This window comes from Schistocerca piceifrons, chromosome 2, assembly GCF_021461385.2.
Source record: "Schistocerca piceifrons isolate TAMUIC-IGC-003096 chromosome 2, iqSchPice1.1, whole genome shotgun sequence".
Taxonomy (NCBI): Eukaryota; Metazoa; Arthropoda; class Insecta; order Orthoptera; family Acrididae; genus Schistocerca; species Schistocerca piceifrons.
This window is the reverse complement of record NC_060139.1, coordinates 612142795-612163483: the sequence shown is the minus strand read 5'-3', so window position 1 is coordinate 612163483 and position 20689 is coordinate 612142795. Positions and strand designations below refer to the sequence as shown.

Below are 20689 nucleotides of genomic sequence, written 5' to 3'. Positions count from 1 at the left end.
TTTCCATCTGAGCTCTTGATGTTCATGCAAGTGGTTCTCTTTTCTCCAAAGGTGTCTTTAATTTTCCTGTAGGCGGTATCTATCTTACCCCTAGTGAGATAAGCCTCTACATCCCTACATTTGTCCTCGAGCCATACTAATCATATTATACACTAAAAGAAATTGGATAGTGTTCTGAACAGAATTTTCATCAGAAATTTCATGGCATACGGCAATGGTATGTACTATGTTTCCCTAGTTTGTTGCTGTATGTAAACAGTCTGTGTTTTCAGTAAAATAGATGATGTCTGCATGAGGTTTACAGCAGGAGACAAAGGGATGATTCTTTACTGTATCCTACCCTCTTGTATTAAGTTGTAGGTCGTGCTTCTCTAGTGAATGTTTCTCAGAAAAAACTGTTAAACATTGTTTCTTAAATGAGCTACTGACATTTCATATAACTCATATGTTGCTCACTATACAGTGCCATCAAATCAAAGTTTAATATATCTGTGCAGAATTTAGCAAAGTTTACCTTAATGTGAAAAGTTGCTTCTACTGAATCTAACTTTTTCGTGTCAGTTTTGATGCTATGGTCTACATTTTTAATGCTTTGCGTGTGCTTCTAACTAACCAGCATTCCTTCTGTGACTGCTCCTAGCACAAGAGCTTCCTTTGCCTGTATGATTTTTTTTAATGACTGGATTTGCTCATCTTTGTTAATAACTTGCAATCAACATTCTGAGGCAAGGCATGAATGTTGCATCATTGTGCCAAAATATTGCCTTAATTCTTCTTTTTATGTTACCCTGCACCACTTAACCCAGTTACAGATGCCAATAATCAATCCAGCCTTTTTCTTTTTTTTTATAGACTCTAGTACACAGATTCTTACACCCATTTTCTTTAGTGTTTTTGCATTTTGTTTCACACATTTGTATGTCCATTGCTCTTGTAAACACTATTTAGGAAAGAATAATCTTAATGTCGTCTTTGGCTTGAAATGATTGATAACCCTCCTTTGTAATCACCCAAAATGCTTCCTTCTTCATCCTTAATTTCTATATCAAGATGAAGGACCTACAGGTTTTGAAATTTTTTGAGTCTTCTCCCCCCCACCCCACCCTCCTCCACACACACACACACACACACACACACACACACACACACACACACACACACAGATATATATTCGTGCAAATGGAACTCGTACACATGACTGCAGTCTCAGGCAAGTGAGTGTAGTTTCAGTTGCCTGAGACTGCAGTCATGTGTGTGAGTTGCGTGTGTGTGTGTGTGTGTGTGTGTGTGTGTGTGTGTGTGTGTGTGTGTGTGTGTGTGAGAGAGAGAGAGAGAGAGAGAGAGAGAGAGGGGGGGGGAGGGTCTATTTTTGATGAAGGCCTTACTGGCTGAAAGCTTTATTTGTGACAGTCTTTTTGCTGTGCCTATCTGCAAGTCAGCATCTCCGCTATATGGTGAGTAGCAACTTTCCTTTTCATAATATTGTTACATTCCATCCTGGATTTTCCACTGTTTTATAAATTAAGCATTTTTGTTGGCCATATCAGGAAGTTTGCCTTCTTAAGGTGAATACTGGAAAGTCCTTCTGTCTGCTTGTAAATTCAACAGTATTATCAAATGAGTTTTACATGTGATATAAGTAGTAAATGGCGATGGGGAAAGATTGGTACAGATTCTTGTGTCTGTGAAAAGAGCTATGTGCAAAGCATACAACTACCACCATCATACTTTAGCAAAAGACCTGGCCAAAAACCTGAGAAAACTTTGGTCATATGTAAAATCGCTAGGCAGTTCTGAGGCATCCACCCTGGCACTCGTTGGCCAGTCTGATGTGACAGTAGAAGATAACAAAATGAAAGCTGAAGTTGTTTAATTTTGTGTTTACGAAATCATTCACACAGGAGAATCGTACAATACCATCACACATAGTCCCATATGGACAACATAGTAATAAGCGTTCCTGTTTTAGAGGAACAACTGAAAGAGTTGAAAACAAACAAGTTGTGTGGCCAGGATTGGTCCCAGTTCAGTTTTACAAGGAGTACTCTGTGGCATTGTCCACTTACTTAACTAGCATTTATCACTTACCTTTCACCCAACACAAAGCCCCAAGCAATTGGAAAAAAAGCACTGGTGACTCCTGTATATAAGAAGGGTAAAAGAACGAACCAACGAAATAACAGACCTTTATCCTTAACATTGGTTTGCTACAGAATTGGAGAACATATTCTGAGTTTGAATATAATAAATTTACAAAGAACTAGAAAGCTCACAACTACAAGTCAGAATAGTTTCAGAAAGCATTGCTTGCATGAAACTCAGTTTGCCCTTCTCTCATATGATATACTGTGAACTATGATTGAAGGGCAACAGGCAGAGTCCACATTTCTAGATTTAGAATAGGTTCCCAGGTATGTGAGTGCCTTGAAGACTTCTTAGTATGTTTTCCTCGAAAGTGATTGTTCAGCACAGACAACAGTATCACTGGGATTGCCCCAGGGAAATGTGATTATGACAGCTATCATTTTCTATATACATAAATGGTCTGGTGGACAGGGTGTTTAGCAATCTGTGGCTATTTGCCAATGATGCTGTGATGAATGTGAAGGTGTCAAAATTGAGTGACTGTAGGAGGATACAGGATGACTTGGACACAATTTCTAGTTTATGTGATAAATGGCTGCCAGGTTGAAATGTAGAAAAATGTAAGTTAATGCAGATGAGTAGAAAAAACAAACCCATAATGTCCAGCTACAGCATTAGCAGTGTCCTGCTTGACACAGTCACATCATCTAAATATCTGGACATAAAGTTACTAAGCAATATGAAATGGAATGATTATTTTACGGTAGTGAAGGTAAATGATTGACGTCGGTCTGTTGGGAGAATTTGAGGAATGTGAGATTCATCTGTAATGAAAACCATATAAGATGCTACTGCCAAATATTCTTGAATACTGCTTGAGTGTTTTGGTTCTGCACCAGGTCAGATTAAAGGAAGACACTGAAGCATTTCAGAGGCGAGTTTTTAGATTTATTACCGGTAATTTCAAACAATACACAGGTATTATGGAGATGCTTAGGGAATCCAAATGGGAATCCCTGGAGGGAAGGCGGTATTCTTTTCAAATAACACTAACGAGAAAGTTTAGAGAACTGGCGTTTGAAGCTTTCTGTAGGGCAATTCTAACGCTGCCAATGTACAATCTTACAAAGACATTCATACACTCTTCTTTCCTTACTCTGTTCATGAGTGGAACAGGAAAGGAAATGACTAGTAATGGTGCAGGGTGCCTGCTACCATGCATTGTACAGTGGCTTGCGGAGTGTGTATCTAGTTGTATTTTTGAACACATTTTTTATAACAACTAAATACTTTTATGTTTATCATTGCTTTTTCGTAATTCATTTTTTCTGTAATTTTTGACTTTCATTATTTTGTATTGAATTTAAGATTTCCCAGTTTTCTACCTTTCACTAATTACATTTTCCTTGGGTATTATTTCCTCTCATTCATTCTGCTAGTTCCTTCTTTCATTAAACACTATCTTTCCTTGTTGGTTTGTGGTAATTCTCTTCATTCAGATACTCCTTTTTAGGGATCATCCACCACATGTTTTATCAGAATTCTTCTCTTTAACTGTTCACCCTTCTTTCTGACACTGCTGGAAATACTTTAAATTTTATGAAATCATTTTGGAGCCATTTTGTTAATGCTTTTTGGTATTTTCAGGTCTTCTTGAAGTCAGAAATGGTAGCCATGGCAAAAGTCATTCAAGATTTGGAATCCCAACTGGCAGATATAAAAGGAGAAAATGATTGTTTGAACAACAGTATTGAGGAACTGGATAAACAGCATCAGGCTGCCATAGGTAAGGTAGCAGTGCGTTGCTGTTTCCACTACACTAATCTTCTCTTTCATTTTTATGTTGCTCTTGAGTGAATTTTCTTCAAATCAGATTATTGTAACTTATTCTGTTGTGTGTATATGTTGTCATTAAGTAAGTACATTGATACTCTCTGAGTAAAGACCTATTTTGGTAAGGAAATAACAATGTCTTAAACTGCTTCATTTCTATTTACATGCATCACTCTTTGAAATGCAATAAAAATGTGATTTACATGTGTGGTTTGTGGCAGCAATTAGCTTACTGGTGTTTTCATTTCTATACATGTCTACACCTGTAGGATTTCAAAATTAATGGCTGCTTGCATAATATCATTAAACTGAAAGTAATTTATTTGATTTAGTGGAAACATAGGAGTGCTAGACACTTGAAATAAATGCTTCCTAGTTAAAGAAGTGGAAGTTCCTTGTTAATTTATGTACAGAGTACTGATGTAAATTTTTTGAAAGGGAACATAAAGTGTAAATTTTGCTGGAGAAAAACAGAAAATGTGTGCATTGGTCTCTACATGGTGTTTGCAATACTTGTAGCATTTAAACAGAGCAGAAGAAAACCATTTCCTTGTTCACCATGCCTTCAATGTGATTGCACGAATAATACTTCTTTACCCAGTTGCAAAACTATTTTGGTATCAGCAGCAACAACTCGATATATTTGTAATTTATTACTGTAGTTTTCTATCAGAATTGCAACTAATAGTTTTATAGTAACTAGGATGAACATTTTTGTTGATTCTCAGATTTTACAGGTGTTTCGTGGCAGATCTGATGTGAAAACAAATGTGTTGTATACAGTGAAACATTACAAATGCAGGTAATGGTTTGAGAAGGAACAAAAATGTTCAAACAAGTCAGTAATAAAAATTTTATTTGACAGAAAAAATATCATTTACAATTCTTGCAGAAACCTTCACTAATAAATTACTGATGCTTTTTCCTCTGGCAGAGTCACTATTCTGTTAATTTCTTCTTTCATAGCAGAATCCACAGATTCCTAAATCAGCAGTAATTTCAGTTTGTTCATTGTTGTGTGTAAAGTCTCTAAGATGATGATAGTTTTCTATCAGTGAGAAATATTGCATATGAGATTTTAGAGATGCATCTAACCTTTTTTTTTTTTCAAATTTGTTTGTAGAACAATTGCTGCATGTCAAGTCAACTCTACAAAAGCAGAATGACACACTAAATTGTGAAATTCAAGAATTACGAAAGGGGATGAAAGAAATGACTCCAAATGGACACCTGGAGAACCTTCTGAAACAAAATAAGGCCCTGAAAGATGAGGTTGAGGAATTAAAAGCTAACTGTGATGCATTATCAAAGGCATCCATTGAAACTCATAGCTGTGATAATGATAATATGGTTTTGGAAGCAGTGAACACTTTTAAAGCAGAATTGGATATGAAGTTGGCAGAAATAATTACTCTTGATATACCAAAAGACTTTTATACCAACAGACACAGCTTGGATGTTATAAATACAGTTGAAGCCTTAACTAAAATGTGTATGGATTTCAAATGGAAAAAAGAAACATTGGAGCGTAAAGTTGTTGAACTGATGAAAGAGATAACAGACTCCAAACAGACTTTGAATGGACATGAGGAAACCATAAAAATGCTAGAAAATGAGTGTAAACTTTTAAACAGTAGTGTTGAGTCATTAGTTGAAGAACTTCACGTTTCTAAAAGTGGAACTGATGAAGTTCTTACCCCTATTCCAGAAAACAGTGAAGAAATTGAAGCCTTAGAACAGAAAATTACAGCACTTGAAAATGAAGTTGATGTGTTGAGGGAAGCTAGGTCTAATTTGGAAACTGATGCAGCTAAATTACGAGAACATGAAAGCAACCTTGTGAAACAATTGCAATCTACAGAGGCAATGTTACGAAATCAAGAGAATATTCAGAGAGAAGCAGCAAAGTGGCAAGAAATGGCAGATGATGCAAAGAGAGAAATTAATGAACTTAGAGACTTGAAACTAACACTTGAGGCTGAAATTGATAAATTAAAAATCCATGAACAAACTGTCAGTGAATTAAGGGGAAAGAATGAGGTCTTGCGTGATGATATACTTATGGCAAGAAGCGAAGTTCAGTTGTTAACTGAAAAAGCAGCAGAATATGAAAATTCAAATTCCGCATTACGAGATAAAGTTATGGAATTAGAAGAAAAAATTGCAGCTGCTAACAGGCAAAGCATAGATGACAAAACTGAGCTTCTGAAAACGCAGGAACTGCTTAAGGTAACACAAGATAAATTAGGTGCAGCTGAAAACATGTTAATCAGTATTGAGACTGAACATGATAACCTCAGAAAGGTTGCTGAATTGAGAGATGCTGAAATAACAAGACTGAAAAAGAACTTGGAGGAACTAGATAAAATGTCAGAAAGCATGGCAGAGCTGCGTACTGCTCATGCAACTCTTCAGAAACATCTAACAGATAGTGAACAGGAACTACAAAGCATAAAAAGCAAGTTTGAGATCAGTGAAAAATTGAATAATTTGCTACATGAGAAACTTAATATAAAATTTATGTCTTCTGAGGTTCTAGTGGGTGACGAAGTTGGCCTGCAGAGAAAGTTAACTGAAATTGAAAATTGTGGCAGTGCTGACAAACATTATATTGATCAGCTGAGAAATGAACTCCACACAAAAGAACTGAAATTATATGCATTAGATCAGGAGATAAGTGCACTGCGGATGGAGGAAGAGAGATGGAAAAAAGATAAGGAAACTTTTGATGAACTACAACGCATGTACCATGAAATCTTGTCACAGTTAAACTGTAAGGAAGAAGAGATCATGGCTGTAAGAGAGACATTAGCTGCAAGTGAACAGATTAATGCTGTGCTTCACAAGAAGCTTAATATTTCATACAAGGGAATGGAAGCCCTGCAGCAAGGAGGTCCATCAGTTCAGCAGATAATTCATGAAATTGAAAATGTGATTGTAAGAGATGAAAATGAATTTAGAAATCTAAATAATGAATTACAGCAGAAACAATGTAAAATTCAGGAACTGGAGTCTCTCAATGAAATGCTGAAGAAAGAGATTACAAATCATTTACAAGGACATTGGGAAATGGGCTCTCAAAAACAGGCTTTGTCTTCTCAGTCAAATATACACAACACTGGAAATACGGAAGTCTCGAAATGGAAGGAAGCAGCTTTCAGTGCTGAGCAGCAAGTGGATAACACATTACAGTTAAAGTCTGATTCCTCAAAGGAATGCCAGAAGCTATTAATTGATGAGCCAAAGATGCATGACACAGAGCTGGAGAGTGAGATGTCACAAGATAAATTACAGCAGAGGTATGAGAGCTGTAGATCCCATAGTTTGGCTGATGGTACTGCACATGCTGATTTGATATTCTTAAAGCAACTGCTTTCTGCAAAAAACAAAGAATTAAGTGAAAAACAACAAGAAATATTTGAACTTCAATTGCATTGCCAGAGATTACAGGATGTAGAAGCTGCACTTACTGTTGCAAGAAATGAAGCTGCAAATTGGAAATCAGAAGTGTATTCCATTCAACAGAAACTTCAAGAAGAAATGAAATACAAGACTGAGGTGACATTGCTAACTGAAAAACTGCTAGTTGCTGAAGAAGAACTTACCAGAACAAAAAAGAAACAGAAAGAATTTGAACAACTGAGGGAGGCCAAACAGGCTCTTGAATCAAAATATGAAGAACTCTGTCATTCAAAAACAAAATTAGAGGATGAAATGGAGAAACTGAAGGATATGGGTAAGTCTAATCTGTCCAAAATACACAGTGATAAATCAGTAATGACCAATGTGAAGGGTCTGGATGGTACACATTTGTCTGCTGCTAGTGCTGATCATGTTCAACATGAGACTGGCCAGTATATAACAGAAACAAACAATTCTACTCTAGGGAGATCACCTGTATTATCATTGCTCCAGGAAAGAAATAGTGAAAACAACTTGCTAAAATTGGAGAACAATAAATTGATTCCATTAGCTGTGTCAGATAAATCAACTGCGTCTATAGTTCAGGAAAATAATGATGGATTAAAAGACCAAATAAGATTGCAGAATGAAGAAGTAATTGGAATGGCCAAAGAAACCATTGCAAACCTATCCAAAATTATACAGGATAAGGATATAGAAATTGAAGGTCTGAAAGGAAAGACATTACAATTGCAACACGAAAAAGATGAATTAGTTAAAACTGTTCACATAAAACACCAAGAGAATATCCAGTATCACAATGAGATTCAGCGTCTGAGTGGCCTCCTGAGCCAAGAATTGAGGAGATCCCAGGAGATACAGCAACAGCACAGAGGACTGGTTAAGCAACATGAAGACAAGCAGAAATTATTGCTGAACACCCAGAATGAAGTAATCTCTCTTAAGCAGAGACTGGAGAGACTTGAAGCAAGCTACATAAGCCAAAGCAGTAATGCTGAAATAGAAGGTAACGCTCCCATAAGAGAAGGAAACCACACTGACGAACTGAAGTCAATTATAGTGAGTAAAGACCAGGTTATTGAGAAAACTGTTTCAAGGCTGAACATTTGTGAGCAAGAGCTAGAGTTGAAGCAACAGGAGGTCAAACTTCTCAAAGATCAGTTGAATGCTGCTCATCACACTCAGAGAACTGTTGATTGTGAAAAGAATGATGGTCTCAAGGTTGCAGAATCTTTTAATACTCATCCAAACAATATGGTAAGTATGTCAAAAAACTTTAGTTTGGTTTCAACATTAGTGCTACATTTCATTGTGATGTTCTGCATTTCTGAGTTTAGGTGGGAAATGAAGCCACAGTGGAACCCCCTGAACAAGCTACACTTATATCTCGAATACAGGATATGGAACAGGAATATCATCGCTTGACAGTCTGTCTTCATGAGGAACAAGCAAAAACAAAATATTTAGAAAATGAGGTACTTAATTTATGTAGTATTATGAGTAAATACATTAGAGTCTCACTATATTATGAGGAGTTGTTACTCACCATATAGCGAAGATGCTGAGTTGCAGATAGGCACAACGACAACACACACACACACACACACACACACACACACACACACACACACACTTATGCAAATGCAACTGACACACATGACGTTCCATCCTGGATTTCCCATTGTTTGATCATAGTTTCACTATGTTTGATCATAAATTAAACTATGAAAAATCCAGGATGGAATGTAACAGTATTATGAAAAGGAAATATGCTACTCATCATATAGAGGAGATGCTAAGTCTCAGACAGGCAAAACTATCTGCGACTTAGCATCCCCACTATATGGTGGGTAGCAACTTTACTTTTCATAATATTGATCTTAAACTGATATTTTTAATTCTTATAATAATATCTAAAAGTACCAATTATCAATTCTCCTTCATTTCAGGATTAAATAAGGGCATGCCAGAGAAAACTTGTATTCAGTTTGAATCCCCAGACCTAAAATGATTCTGTGTAATATCTGTGATTCACTAATTTTTGGTAATGTGTTTACCAAGCTTCTTGGTCTGTCTTTACTGTGCCATGTTTTTAACATTCATTAGGCTGTACTTCTTTTCTTGATGGTACTAACAGTGAACCAACTTCAATCAGGTTGACAGACATAGGTGAGTATGGATTTGACCGGTTTGTGAACATAATAAAACTAGCACATATTTCAATTACTATTATTTCATGCAATGGTGAAATGCCAGTGTGCTGCAGACATTTCAATTTTATTTCTATTGACTGTGTCACAAGGAAGGTGGGAAACTATATAAAATGTCTTCAACCTCTGCAAGTAACTTTATAAGGATGGGGATACCTCCAAAATCTGTGGCATATGTTAAAACTTTATTCTGTGAAACCAGAATACCCTTACAGACATGTAACTTACATTTGTGGTCTTGTAACCCTAATTGTCAAAAACTGAAATTCATCTCAGAATGGATGGACTACTTTTGTTTTTTCTTGAATCAGAAACATACATATACAGACAAACAATCAAATCAGAAGTAGATGACTTAGAAAGGGAAAATACAAATATGCTGAACTTGTATCTTCATATCACATGTACCAAGAACTTGCAACCTCCAAGGTACTTGTTAACTGTGACATTTGCCAAACAACTACGCAATTGAGATGTTATTTTATTTTTGCTACCCATTTAGGCAATTATGCCAACTACAAGCCCCATATACACCTCTCAAAAATACTTGATATTGGAATACTGGGGCCATATTCTTCTGGATGTCATGAATTTGTAGCTCAGGCACTTCCTTTGAAGACTTGACTGCAACTGAGCACACCTGCCCAAGTCTTCAAAGGAAGCACTTGAGCTACGAATTCACAACATCCAGAGCCAGTATGATAATATCACTCATTTTTTTAGAGATTCATATGGGGTCTGAAGATGCACAATGAATTGCCAAAACTCATAGCAAAAATGTAATAAAATAAAATAACATCACATCTCAATTGCAGGGCTGATTGGCAAATTTCGTTGATACATATTTGACCAGCTGCTGTCCGATGTCCATGATGGATCAACATGTCTAAGGTACTTGGTGTGGCATGAATGGTATCATCTGCTGTGCAAGATGTTGAGCATAAAAGGTACTGAAACTTATGCCTTGTAATTTCTTCTTGTCCACATTCACAGTCTGTGTCGTGTGTTAATGTTCAGCGCACTACCACCTACAAGGCAACTCACCTGAGACAAACTTCTGCCCTGTTTTGTGAATATTTGTGTTCTTGGTAAAAAGCATGCCATAGCTAATGCAATCATGATTGCTGACTGTTAAAAACCAGCCAAGATTGCAATCCTGTTTCACTCTAGACATGTTTGACTTTCAGTTAGCATGTAGGTCTTGCTGGCCATGTATTGATACCATAAAAATTAGGGCTGTGATTCAACTTAAACTCATATTGCTTGATTTGCAGACTGCAGTAAATAAAAATACTTTAATGCAGATAATAACAGCCAAGGTGGAACCAAGTCTCTAACATTTGAATAAATTTATGGTTTTAGTATTCCATGTGAAGAATATGATCTTGAAGGTTGTCAAGAGATGCTGATGTGGCACAAGAATGAATATCATCCTGGTGCCATTTGGAAACTTAAAGCTTCTTGATAAATCATGTACATCTGCATGCAGGATTACCTGAACATCATCTTTGTGGTTATTATGGCATAAATTACATTGAGGAGGTACCAGAACTAGCACTTTTTCCTAAGATCAATATTTTGGTTCATTATTGTCCCACATTTGGATAGGAAGGAAATGGAACTTCTCAGGTAGTTAGCGTGGTACTGCCAACCATATGTCAAAGATACTAGGTTGACAATATTATGAAAAGGACAGACTGTTACTCACCATATAGTAAGATATTGAGTTGCAGTTAGGCACAACAAAAAGACTACTAAACAAGTAAGCTTTCAGCCAAACAGCCCTCTTCTGAATTATACAACATACACACATACACATTCATGCAAACACAACTCTCACATGCATGATAGCAGTCTCAGGCTGCCAAGGTCAGACTGCGAGCAATGGTGCATGTTGAGAGAAGCAGTCTGTGTGTTGAGGGTAATGAGAAGGCTGGGGCAGGCAGGGTGGGGGATGGTAAAAAAAATGGTTCAAATGGCTCTGAGCACTATGGGACTTATCTGAGGTCATCAGTCCCCTAGAACGTAGAACTATTTAAACCTAACTAACCTAAGAACAGCACACACATCCATGCCCATGGCAGGATTCGAACCTGTGACTGTAGCGGTCGTGCGGTTCCAGACTGAACCTCCTAGAACCGCTCGGCCACACCAGCTGGCTGGGGGATGGTAAAGTACAGCTTGTGGGAGCACACAGGAATGAGGAGGGGAGAGGTTAGAGCAGCTAGTTGCAGTCAGGTTAGACAGTTGGTGGGGGGGTGGAGGGAGGGTGGAGAGTGGGAAAGGAGAGAAGTAAAAAGACTGTGGGTGCATTGATAAGCTTGTGTAGTGCTCCAATCATAAGAGGGGAGGATATGATAAGTGGGTGAAGGACGTTGACTGATGAAGGTTTGGGTCAGGAGGGTTATGTGAACGTAGGATATATTGCAGATGTAGTTGCCTCCTGCACAATTCAGAAAAGTTGTTGTTGGTAGGAAGGATCTAGATGGCACAGGTTGTGAAGCGGTCTTGAAGTGAAGGACGTTGTGTTGGACAGTGTGTTCAGCAACAGGGTGGTGAAGCTGTTTCTTGACTACAGTTTGTCTGTGGCCATTCATGCATACATACAGTTTGTTGGTTGTCATGCCGATGTAGAATGAACACAGTGGTTACAGCTTTGCTTGTACTTCTGCCATATATCCTATGTTTCCATAATCCTCCTGGTCCGAACCTTTGTCAGTCACTGTCCTTCACCTATCCATCTGCTTCCCAATTCCCACTCCAGATCTACACAGCCTACACTAATGCATCCATAGTCTTTTTACTTCTTTCCTTTTCCACTCCCCCACCGCTGCCCTCTGCCTAAGCTCCTGACTGCACCTAGCTGCCCTGTCCTCTCCCCATCTTGTCTTTCTATACTCCCACAAGCAGTAATTTACAACATACTTTACCATACCCCACTCCTACCCTGCTATTCCTCCCCGTACCTGCCCCAGCCCTTAGCCTCCTCCTTACCCCCACCACTCAGACTGCTTCTCCCATCATGCACTGTTGCTCACAGTCGAAAGCTTATTTGTTTAGCAGTCTTTTTGTTGTGCCTATCTGCGACTCAACATCTCCACTAACTGACAGGTAGCAATCTATCCTTTTCATAACATTGTAATTATTCCATCCTGGATTTTCAGTTGTTACATATTAGGTTGGATTATTAGCACTACTGCATATAGATTATATGATCTAGAAGTTTCATCTTTTACTTTCAATTTAAATGAACATATGTTTCCATTGAGGCTGTAATTTTATGTAATACTTCTATGTAATACTATTATTTGTTAGTGACCAATCACAATCCCTCTGTCATTATCAAGCATTTATGTATTAACAAAAACCATCCATTTTGTGTTAATAGGCAAATGCCTGATACTGACCATCAGGTTGAGACTACCAATAGCAAATAAAAGTATTACACAATGTTACAGCCTCAGCAGAATCATCTCTTCATTTAATGTGTATTTAATGACTGTGGTCCTAGTTATAAGAGAGAACACTTACTTCGAATTGAGATTCAGACGATATAATATTGTCCTTATTATGTTATTCCAGCAGAAGTAATTACATCATTGGCTGCCATTTTTCAAAAGATGAAATAAGTATATTACTCCTGTTCAGCACTAAAGCATCATTCATATCATAGTGGTTTCTGTGGTCTCCTCATGTACTTTCCTCTCAGGTCTCTGAGCTGATCTGTATTGTCAATGAGTTGGAACATGAAACAAAAATATTACTTGAGTAGTTTGTGTTATTGACATAAACAGCTTCAGTACACTATTTTCTGCATGTGTCCAAGTCATCCAACTTGTTCCATAAATATTACACTATGCTCAGGCCAGTGGAGAGCTAGGAAGGGGTAGATCTCAGTGAGCCATATGATTTGATTCTCTCTCTCTCTCTCTCTCTCTCTCTCTCTCTCTCTCTCTCTCTCTCTCTGTAATGCCTGTAAATGGTTGGTGAAGTGGCAATTTCAACAAATGGAGCTCTCTTTTGTTAACATTGTATGTCATTTGAGTACAACAATACATGCACACGAAGCAACTCGTACATCCTCATTTAATGTCTTAATATTTGGTACTAGCAGAAACATTCTCTAGTTATGAAATAAACAAAATAAAGTAAAATAACTCGGCTGCTTTCCTCGAGCAGACTACACTACATTCCTGTATAGCATACCCTTGGATGCCTTTGGCACGGTGATAATGAGATGATGAAGACTACAAAACTACTGTGAAAACAGTCTTCTAACACACAGTGCAGTTTGCTGGCTACCACATATAATGTTCTGTGAAGCCAAGAAATGCTCTAGGAAACACTTTGTTTACCTGTTGTTCATAACATAAGACTGTGAAAGGGAATTTATTTTCCCTAACTATGGTGATGTGCCTTTAAGTCAGCTTGGCTACAACATGTCAAAGATGGTAATAAAGGAAGTACCTCTTTTCTGCCTTTGTTATATAGCACTGTAGTAAGTTCAGTAATATGGAAGGGAGAATGACTTGCAAATCAGAAAACTGATGCTGTGTGATTGGGAGCATGGTGTTAACCTTTGTTACTGCTTTCTTCTTACTGTGACCTGGAATTTCTGTGAATTAAATTTGTTTTTTATATATATTCACACCGTTTTTAAGAAAAGGTGTTGAATAAATTTGGCAGATTGTCTATTTTGTGATGTCTGATGTCTGGGCGCTAGGGGTCTAACTGTTTTTAACATCATGCCTACAAATATTGCTGATATAAATAGAAAATTGTTATTTCTTGATTGTTTCATGTTATGAGATAGATGGAGCATTCTTCATAACCTATAAAACATTTTTTTTTCATTCCATTCAACAAAAATTTTGGTTTAGGAAATGGAGTCAAGAAGACAGAGATAATAAATTATACAGTTTATTTTCTTACTCCTAAAACACATACATAAACACCTGTACTTATTAAGTTCTGTGACCTAAAACTATGTACCTTGTAATTAGAAATAGACTAATAGATTATAAAACTGGTAGTTACAGGAAAAGAAGGAAAAAGGAATAACTTTACAAAAGGAGTTGGATCGCCTGCGAGAACACTTGGTGACAGTGGAGGAAAGCTATACTCAGGAGACATTACGTGCTGAACAACAAGTTCAGAGTCTCCAAGCAAGGTTGAGCAGTGCAGAGGAGAGACTGAAGTGTTCTTCCACAGCATATACATCAGCCAGGTAAACTACATTGCTTCAATTTTTGTATTAACAAAATTATTATGTTATCCTTTATAACACAATAAAATGGAAAGTTCAGTTAAGAACAATATTACAATAACAGGAAGATGGAAGTACCTACATTCAGAGAGGAAAGTTTGTAGCTCTAAATAAACAGATAGAAATACTTTTTGTTCCTTAAATCCATGCTGGGGAAGTCCTGAAGGGTGTATAACATGTCAAAATAAATACATAAAGGTGTGTATACATTTATGAGTACCACACCCACAAATGACTCAGGTTCTGCTCAGGCAAAAAATGTAAGCAGCGAATGTCCCCTGTACATTCAGTGATCCACATTGCTCACTAGTGTGTAGACACTTCTGAGAATACAGCCATCCCACTGGGTCTAAACATCCCGTTTTGGTCACCATAAACACTGACATTGGGTGGCTTACACCAAGCAGCTCACAAGCAAAGTGCACTCTTGTGAGCATCACAAATGGCTTGTGAGCAGCTTGGTTCACAAGTCTGTATGCACCTTAATACACACATACAAAAGAAGAGCTATGCCAATATTTTCCAAAGATCCAAATTGAAAAGAGACTGAAGCTGATAAGTTAACTTTATAATACTTAATAACAGTGACCACATTACTGCACCGCAGATATTAGTGACACATATTGATATTATTGATAATATACACATCAGTTGCTTCTTCTAAAAAACTGTTATAGAAAAATATTTAAAGTATACTTCAGACTTTATATGTTCCTTTTTTAGGGTGAAAAGAGGAATTGGTTGGGAAGGAAATGGGGGGGGGGGGGGTTGTAAGACTCTAGGTTGAGAAGGACCCACTTGTTTGTTGTGAGTCCATCAAGCACTGTGATTTGACTGACCTCCCCCTCTTCCCCAACCAGTTTCTCTTTCTTCCCCGAAGAATGAACATAGAGGATCCAAAAACTATGGTCAGTATTTCATGCTTACACTTCAGAGTGGTTTGCAAAGTATGTATGTAGATGTAATATTTAAGTTATGAGTTCAGTGTATTGTTTTGTAGCAATGCAGCCACAATAGGGCAAAGACATTTTATTGTATTTACAGTGAATTGTTCCCAGTGCCTGCTCATGTACTGTTCAAGTTAAATCATGCACTATAAGAAAAGTTGCCTGTGGCAAAGTCTTATTCACACAGCATACATGGATGTTGTATTAATATTCAACTTGTTTTGCTGTTTCCAGATATTATCTAGACATACTTTGCAGTGTTTAGCCATTTGTCAGTTCCACAAGGGTGTCAGAGATTGACGAATGACATTGCTACTGACGTTTTGAAGTGTAGGTTAATTTGTCTGATATCAGCATTGTTCTCGCATGATATTTTTGTAACATAACTCATATCATCATCAGGTGATACCCGAGACTGCTCATTGAGTGGAACAGGTACAGTATTTGTACCTGCAGCCCTCTTTCTCCAGGTGCTCTGTCTGCCATCTGCTCCCTCTAGCAGCATCCTGAGGTGTTCCACCTTCAGTCTGTTGTGCATGTCTGATTGCCAGCATTCCGTTTTCTGTCCTGTGCAGTTCTAGGTGTTCCATCTGCAGCCCACTCCCACCATAAATGTTCTTAGGCATTGCCTCTTTGGTCTGAGCACTGACTTTTGTCTTAGTTCAGTACTCTTGTCTACATGCTGGTGTTCCATTTTTGGTTCAGTGCTGTTGTAGATGTTCCCTTTGTGGTCCGCTCCTACTAGAAGCATCGAGCAATGTTTTATCTACGGTCTGGTACACCTGGTACTCTGTCTGGTGTTCATTCACCATGTCCACCTCAGTTCTTCTTTTTGTGGAGTTGTGCTGCTGCCCGCATTACATTCTCAGCACAGGATCCCAGGCTCTGCTGAACATGATTTTCTGTTAGCTATAGGCTCTCTCATAACTTTACATCAGCATCTGTGGTCCGTGCCAAAACCCTTGCTTCGTCATAGTTTATGGAATGATTGAATTCCTGACAATACTTGACAATGGCTCATATAGTCACCTGTCTTAGACGATTGTGCCTCTAATATTGTTTGCATCTGACATTCATGGAATCATACTGAACAGGAGTACCACATCAAAACTTACGGTTATATCAGTTTCTGCGATATGTAGTTGCTTGAGATGTTGCAAGAAGTACTACGAGTTTCAGATGTGGTGAACATGCTTCCCCATGTATGAGAAGGGCAGTTTCTTGAAGTACTTGGCAGATGCGTACCTTGTTGTGCCATTGTTGCTGACAACTGGGCAGAGTAGGCTTGCCCTCTTTGTGTACGTTTGGCAGCCCATATCATATATTTGGAAGTGGCACTCTCAATTGTAGGTGTTTGGCATTCCGATTTCCTTCAAGAGAGCTCTGGTCTTCTTGGCCACTTTGTCCATAGGGTCATTATTCCGAAAGTCTGTATGCAGGATCTTCCAGAAGTTGCTGCACTTTCTCATCATAATCAGCCTGCTGAAAAACAGTAGTGGAGTTCCCTTTGTCTACTGGCAACACTACAATGCTTGTCTTCATAGAGCATCTCGAATGCGAGCCCCTCAGTGCTTGAGATATTTGATTTTGGAGGCTTTGTCTTGGTGAGCACCCTGCAAGTCTCGTGGTGAATTTCTTGTGCCACACTTGATGGGAGTGTGTTGGCTACTTGCTCCACTGCACTGATAAAAGCTAAACTGGGCACATTTCTACGAGTTGTGAATGCTTTCAAAATAGTGTCATAAAACTTCTTGCCACTTTTTTAATAACAATACAAGTGTCCTCCATCTGTTGTACTTTCTTACTCAGGCGGCCAAACTTTACATGTTAGCATTCTTCTTGGCACACTCCGCAAGAGAGAAAGAGAAACTGTCTATCAAATCCCAATCATCTGCTGCTAAGGAGGCTGCCATGTGTGGGAGAAAAGGTGTAAAAGCTGCCTGGCTACCACATCTATATATTCAAATTCTCTCTCACACAAGTGCCATCCATGCTTGCCCTACATTTTATCTTGTTCACTGCTCTTGAGTTGATGTGATGCTTAATCCTGGCAAAACTGGTACTATGTCTTCTTCTTAACATGCCAGCAGGAAGCTAAGAGAACTCACCATCCTCCCTTTCCTTGGTCGAGACGCCAGATATCAGCATCATTGTTGCCTAATATTTCAATAACATGACCTTTTATTTTTATCAAGTGCTGTCTGAGATCGCTCAAGTGGAACAGTTTATACCTACGGGCTTCCCCCTCCTTGGTCAGTTCCAGGTATTCCATCTGCCCTCCACTCCCACTAGCAGTGTCCTTAGGCTTTCACTCTTTGGGCCAGTGTGCCTGTCTGCTCACTGGCATTTCATTTTCAGTTCATTTGTGATTCCATGTGTAGCCTCTGTTGCCCGCTCCTGCTAGAAATGTTTTTATGCATTCTTCTTAAGACCAGTGCACCCAGCTGAGTGCTGGTGTTTCATCTTTGGTCCACTGAATATGTCTGTGCACTGGCTTCCCCTTTTTGGTCTGGTATGGTTCTGTGTGTTCTCTTTTTGGTCACTTCAACTAGAAGCACCATGTGACATTCTATCTGTAGTCCAGTCCACCTGGTGCTTGGTCTGGCATTTGTTCCCCATGTCCATACCCTTAGTCCTTCTTTTGTTGAGTTCTGCTGCTTCCCTCACTGCATTTTAAGAAACTCCAGAACAGAATCCCAGGCTCCTTGTCAGACCCAGATAGTTTGGCGGTAGAAGTACAGTAGAGCATCTGTGATCAGTATTCTGCAAGAATGATACATGACCAGACAGATTCAGCTGGCCTTTCAACCAACACCACAGGATCTGAAAGAAGAGCAAGGCGAGCAAAGGCCATGGCGTACCTGCCCCATGCAGACTATTTCTGCCAAGATCAGCATGGTTCTCTGGAACCATAATGTCAAGTGTGCATGCTGTCCACCTTGAAAAATATGAGGACTATTGGAAAATGTGAAAGATGACCTCAGGTTACAAAAAATAGGAATCTATAATATACCTTGCCAATGTGGCATGTCGTACATTGGCTAAATAACTAGGACAGTGGACATAAGAGCCACACTCAACTAGGACAGGCAACTAAATCAACCGTTGCTGAGCACCGTCTGTAACTCAATCGTTCCATGAACTATGATGAGGCAAGGATCTGGCACAGACCCCAGATATTAGAAGACAGTTACAAAAGAATCCATAGAGATAAAGGTGATGGAAACCCTCATGTATCATGACACTGGTTACCAACTCGGTAGAGCCTGGGATCCTGTGCTGAAGTTGCTGAAAACACCATGGGGCAGCAACAGAACTCCACAAAATGAAGGACTGTGAACATGGGGAATGAACCCCAACAGAGTACCTTGTGCACCAGACTGGAGATGAAATGTCACTGGATGCTTCTAGAAGGAATGGTCTGCAATGGGAATACCTTGACCCATACTGGACCAAGAATGGAATGGCATTGTGCTGACAGGTACACTGGCCTGATGAAACACCAGCACTCAGTCTGGTGTACCGGACCGAAGAGGAAATGCATAAGAACATTTCTAGTTGGAGCAGGCTGCAGGGAGAACACCTGGAATGGCACCAGACTGAAAATGGAATGCCAGCATGCAGGAAGGCTCACCAGAACAAAGATAATAATACACTCCTGGAAATTGAAATGAGAACACCGTGAATTCATTGTCCCAGGAAGGGGAAACTTTATTGACACATTCCTGGGGTCAGATACATCACATGATCACACTGACAGAACCACAGGCACATAGACACAGGCAACAGAGCATGCACAATATCGGCACTAGTACAGTGTATATCCACCTTTCGCAGCAATGCAGGCTGCTATTCTCCCATGGAGACGATCGTAGAGATGCTGGATGTAGTCCTGTGGAACGGCTTGCCATGCCATTTCCACCTGGCGCCTCAGTTGGACCAGCGTTCGTGCTGGACGTGCAGACCGCGTGAGACGACGCTTCATCCAGTCCCAAACTTCTCAATGGGGGACAGATTCGGAGATCTTGCTGGCCAGGGTAGTTGACTTACACCTTCTAGAGCACGTTGGGTGGCACGGGATACATGCGGACGTGCATTGTCCTGTTGGAACAGCAAGTTCCCTTGCCGGTCTAGGAATGGTAGAACGATGGGTTCAATGACGGTTTGGATGTACCGTGCACTATTCAGTGTCCCCTCGACGATCACCAGTGGTGTACGGCCAGTGTAGGAGATCGCTCCCCACTCCATGATGCCGGGTGTTGGCCCTGTGTACCTCGGTCGTATGCAGTCCTGATTGTGGCGCTCACCTGCACGGCGCCAAACACGCATACGACCATCATTGGCACCAAGGCAGAAGCAACTCTCATCGCTGAAGACGACACGTCTCCATTCGTCCCTCCATTCACGCCTGTCGCGACACCACTGGAGGCGGGCTGCACGATGTTGGGGCGTGAGCGGAAGACGGCCTAACGGTGTGCGGACCGTAGCCCAGCTTCATGGAGACGGTTGCGAATGGTCCTCGCCGATACCCCAGGAGCAACAGTGTCCCTAATTTGCTGGGAAGTGGCGGTGCGGTCCCCTACGGCATTGCGTAGGATCCTACGGTCTTGGCGTGCATCCGTGCGTCGCTGCGGTCCGGTCGCAGGTCGACGGGCACGTGCACCTTCCGCCGACCACTGGCGCAACATCGATGTACTGTGGAGACCTCACGCCCCACGTGTTGAGCAATTCGGCGGTATGTCCACCCGGCCTCCCGCATGCCCACTATACGCCCTCGCTCAAAGTCCGTCAACTGCACATACGGTTCACGTCCACGCTGTCGCGGCATGCTACCAGTGTTAAAGACTGCGATGGAGCTCCGTATGCCACGGCAAACTGGCTGACACTGACGGCGGTGGTGCACAAATGCTGCACAGCTAGCGCCA

At 39.8% G+C, this 20689-nt stretch overlaps 1 protein-coding gene across 2 annotated transcripts in view; it reads left to right on the top strand.

Moving 5' to 3' along the window:
- The window catches only part of LOC124773942 (thyroid receptor-interacting protein 11-like), a 465298-nt gene that overhangs the window by 358765 nt on the left and 85844 nt on the right, over positions 1-20689 (top strand). For both annotated transcript variants that reach the window (XM_047249444.1, XM_047249443.1), the window contains exons 13-16: positions 3733-3871; positions 5042-8598; positions 8679-8816; positions 14585-14778. In XM_047249444.1, coding sequence (XP_047105400.1) covers positions 3733-3871; positions 5042-8598; positions 8679-8816; positions 14585-14778 — 4028 coding nt within the window. The remainder of the gene's footprint in view (positions 1-3732; positions 3872-5041; positions 8599-8678; positions 8817-14584; positions 14779-20689) is intronic.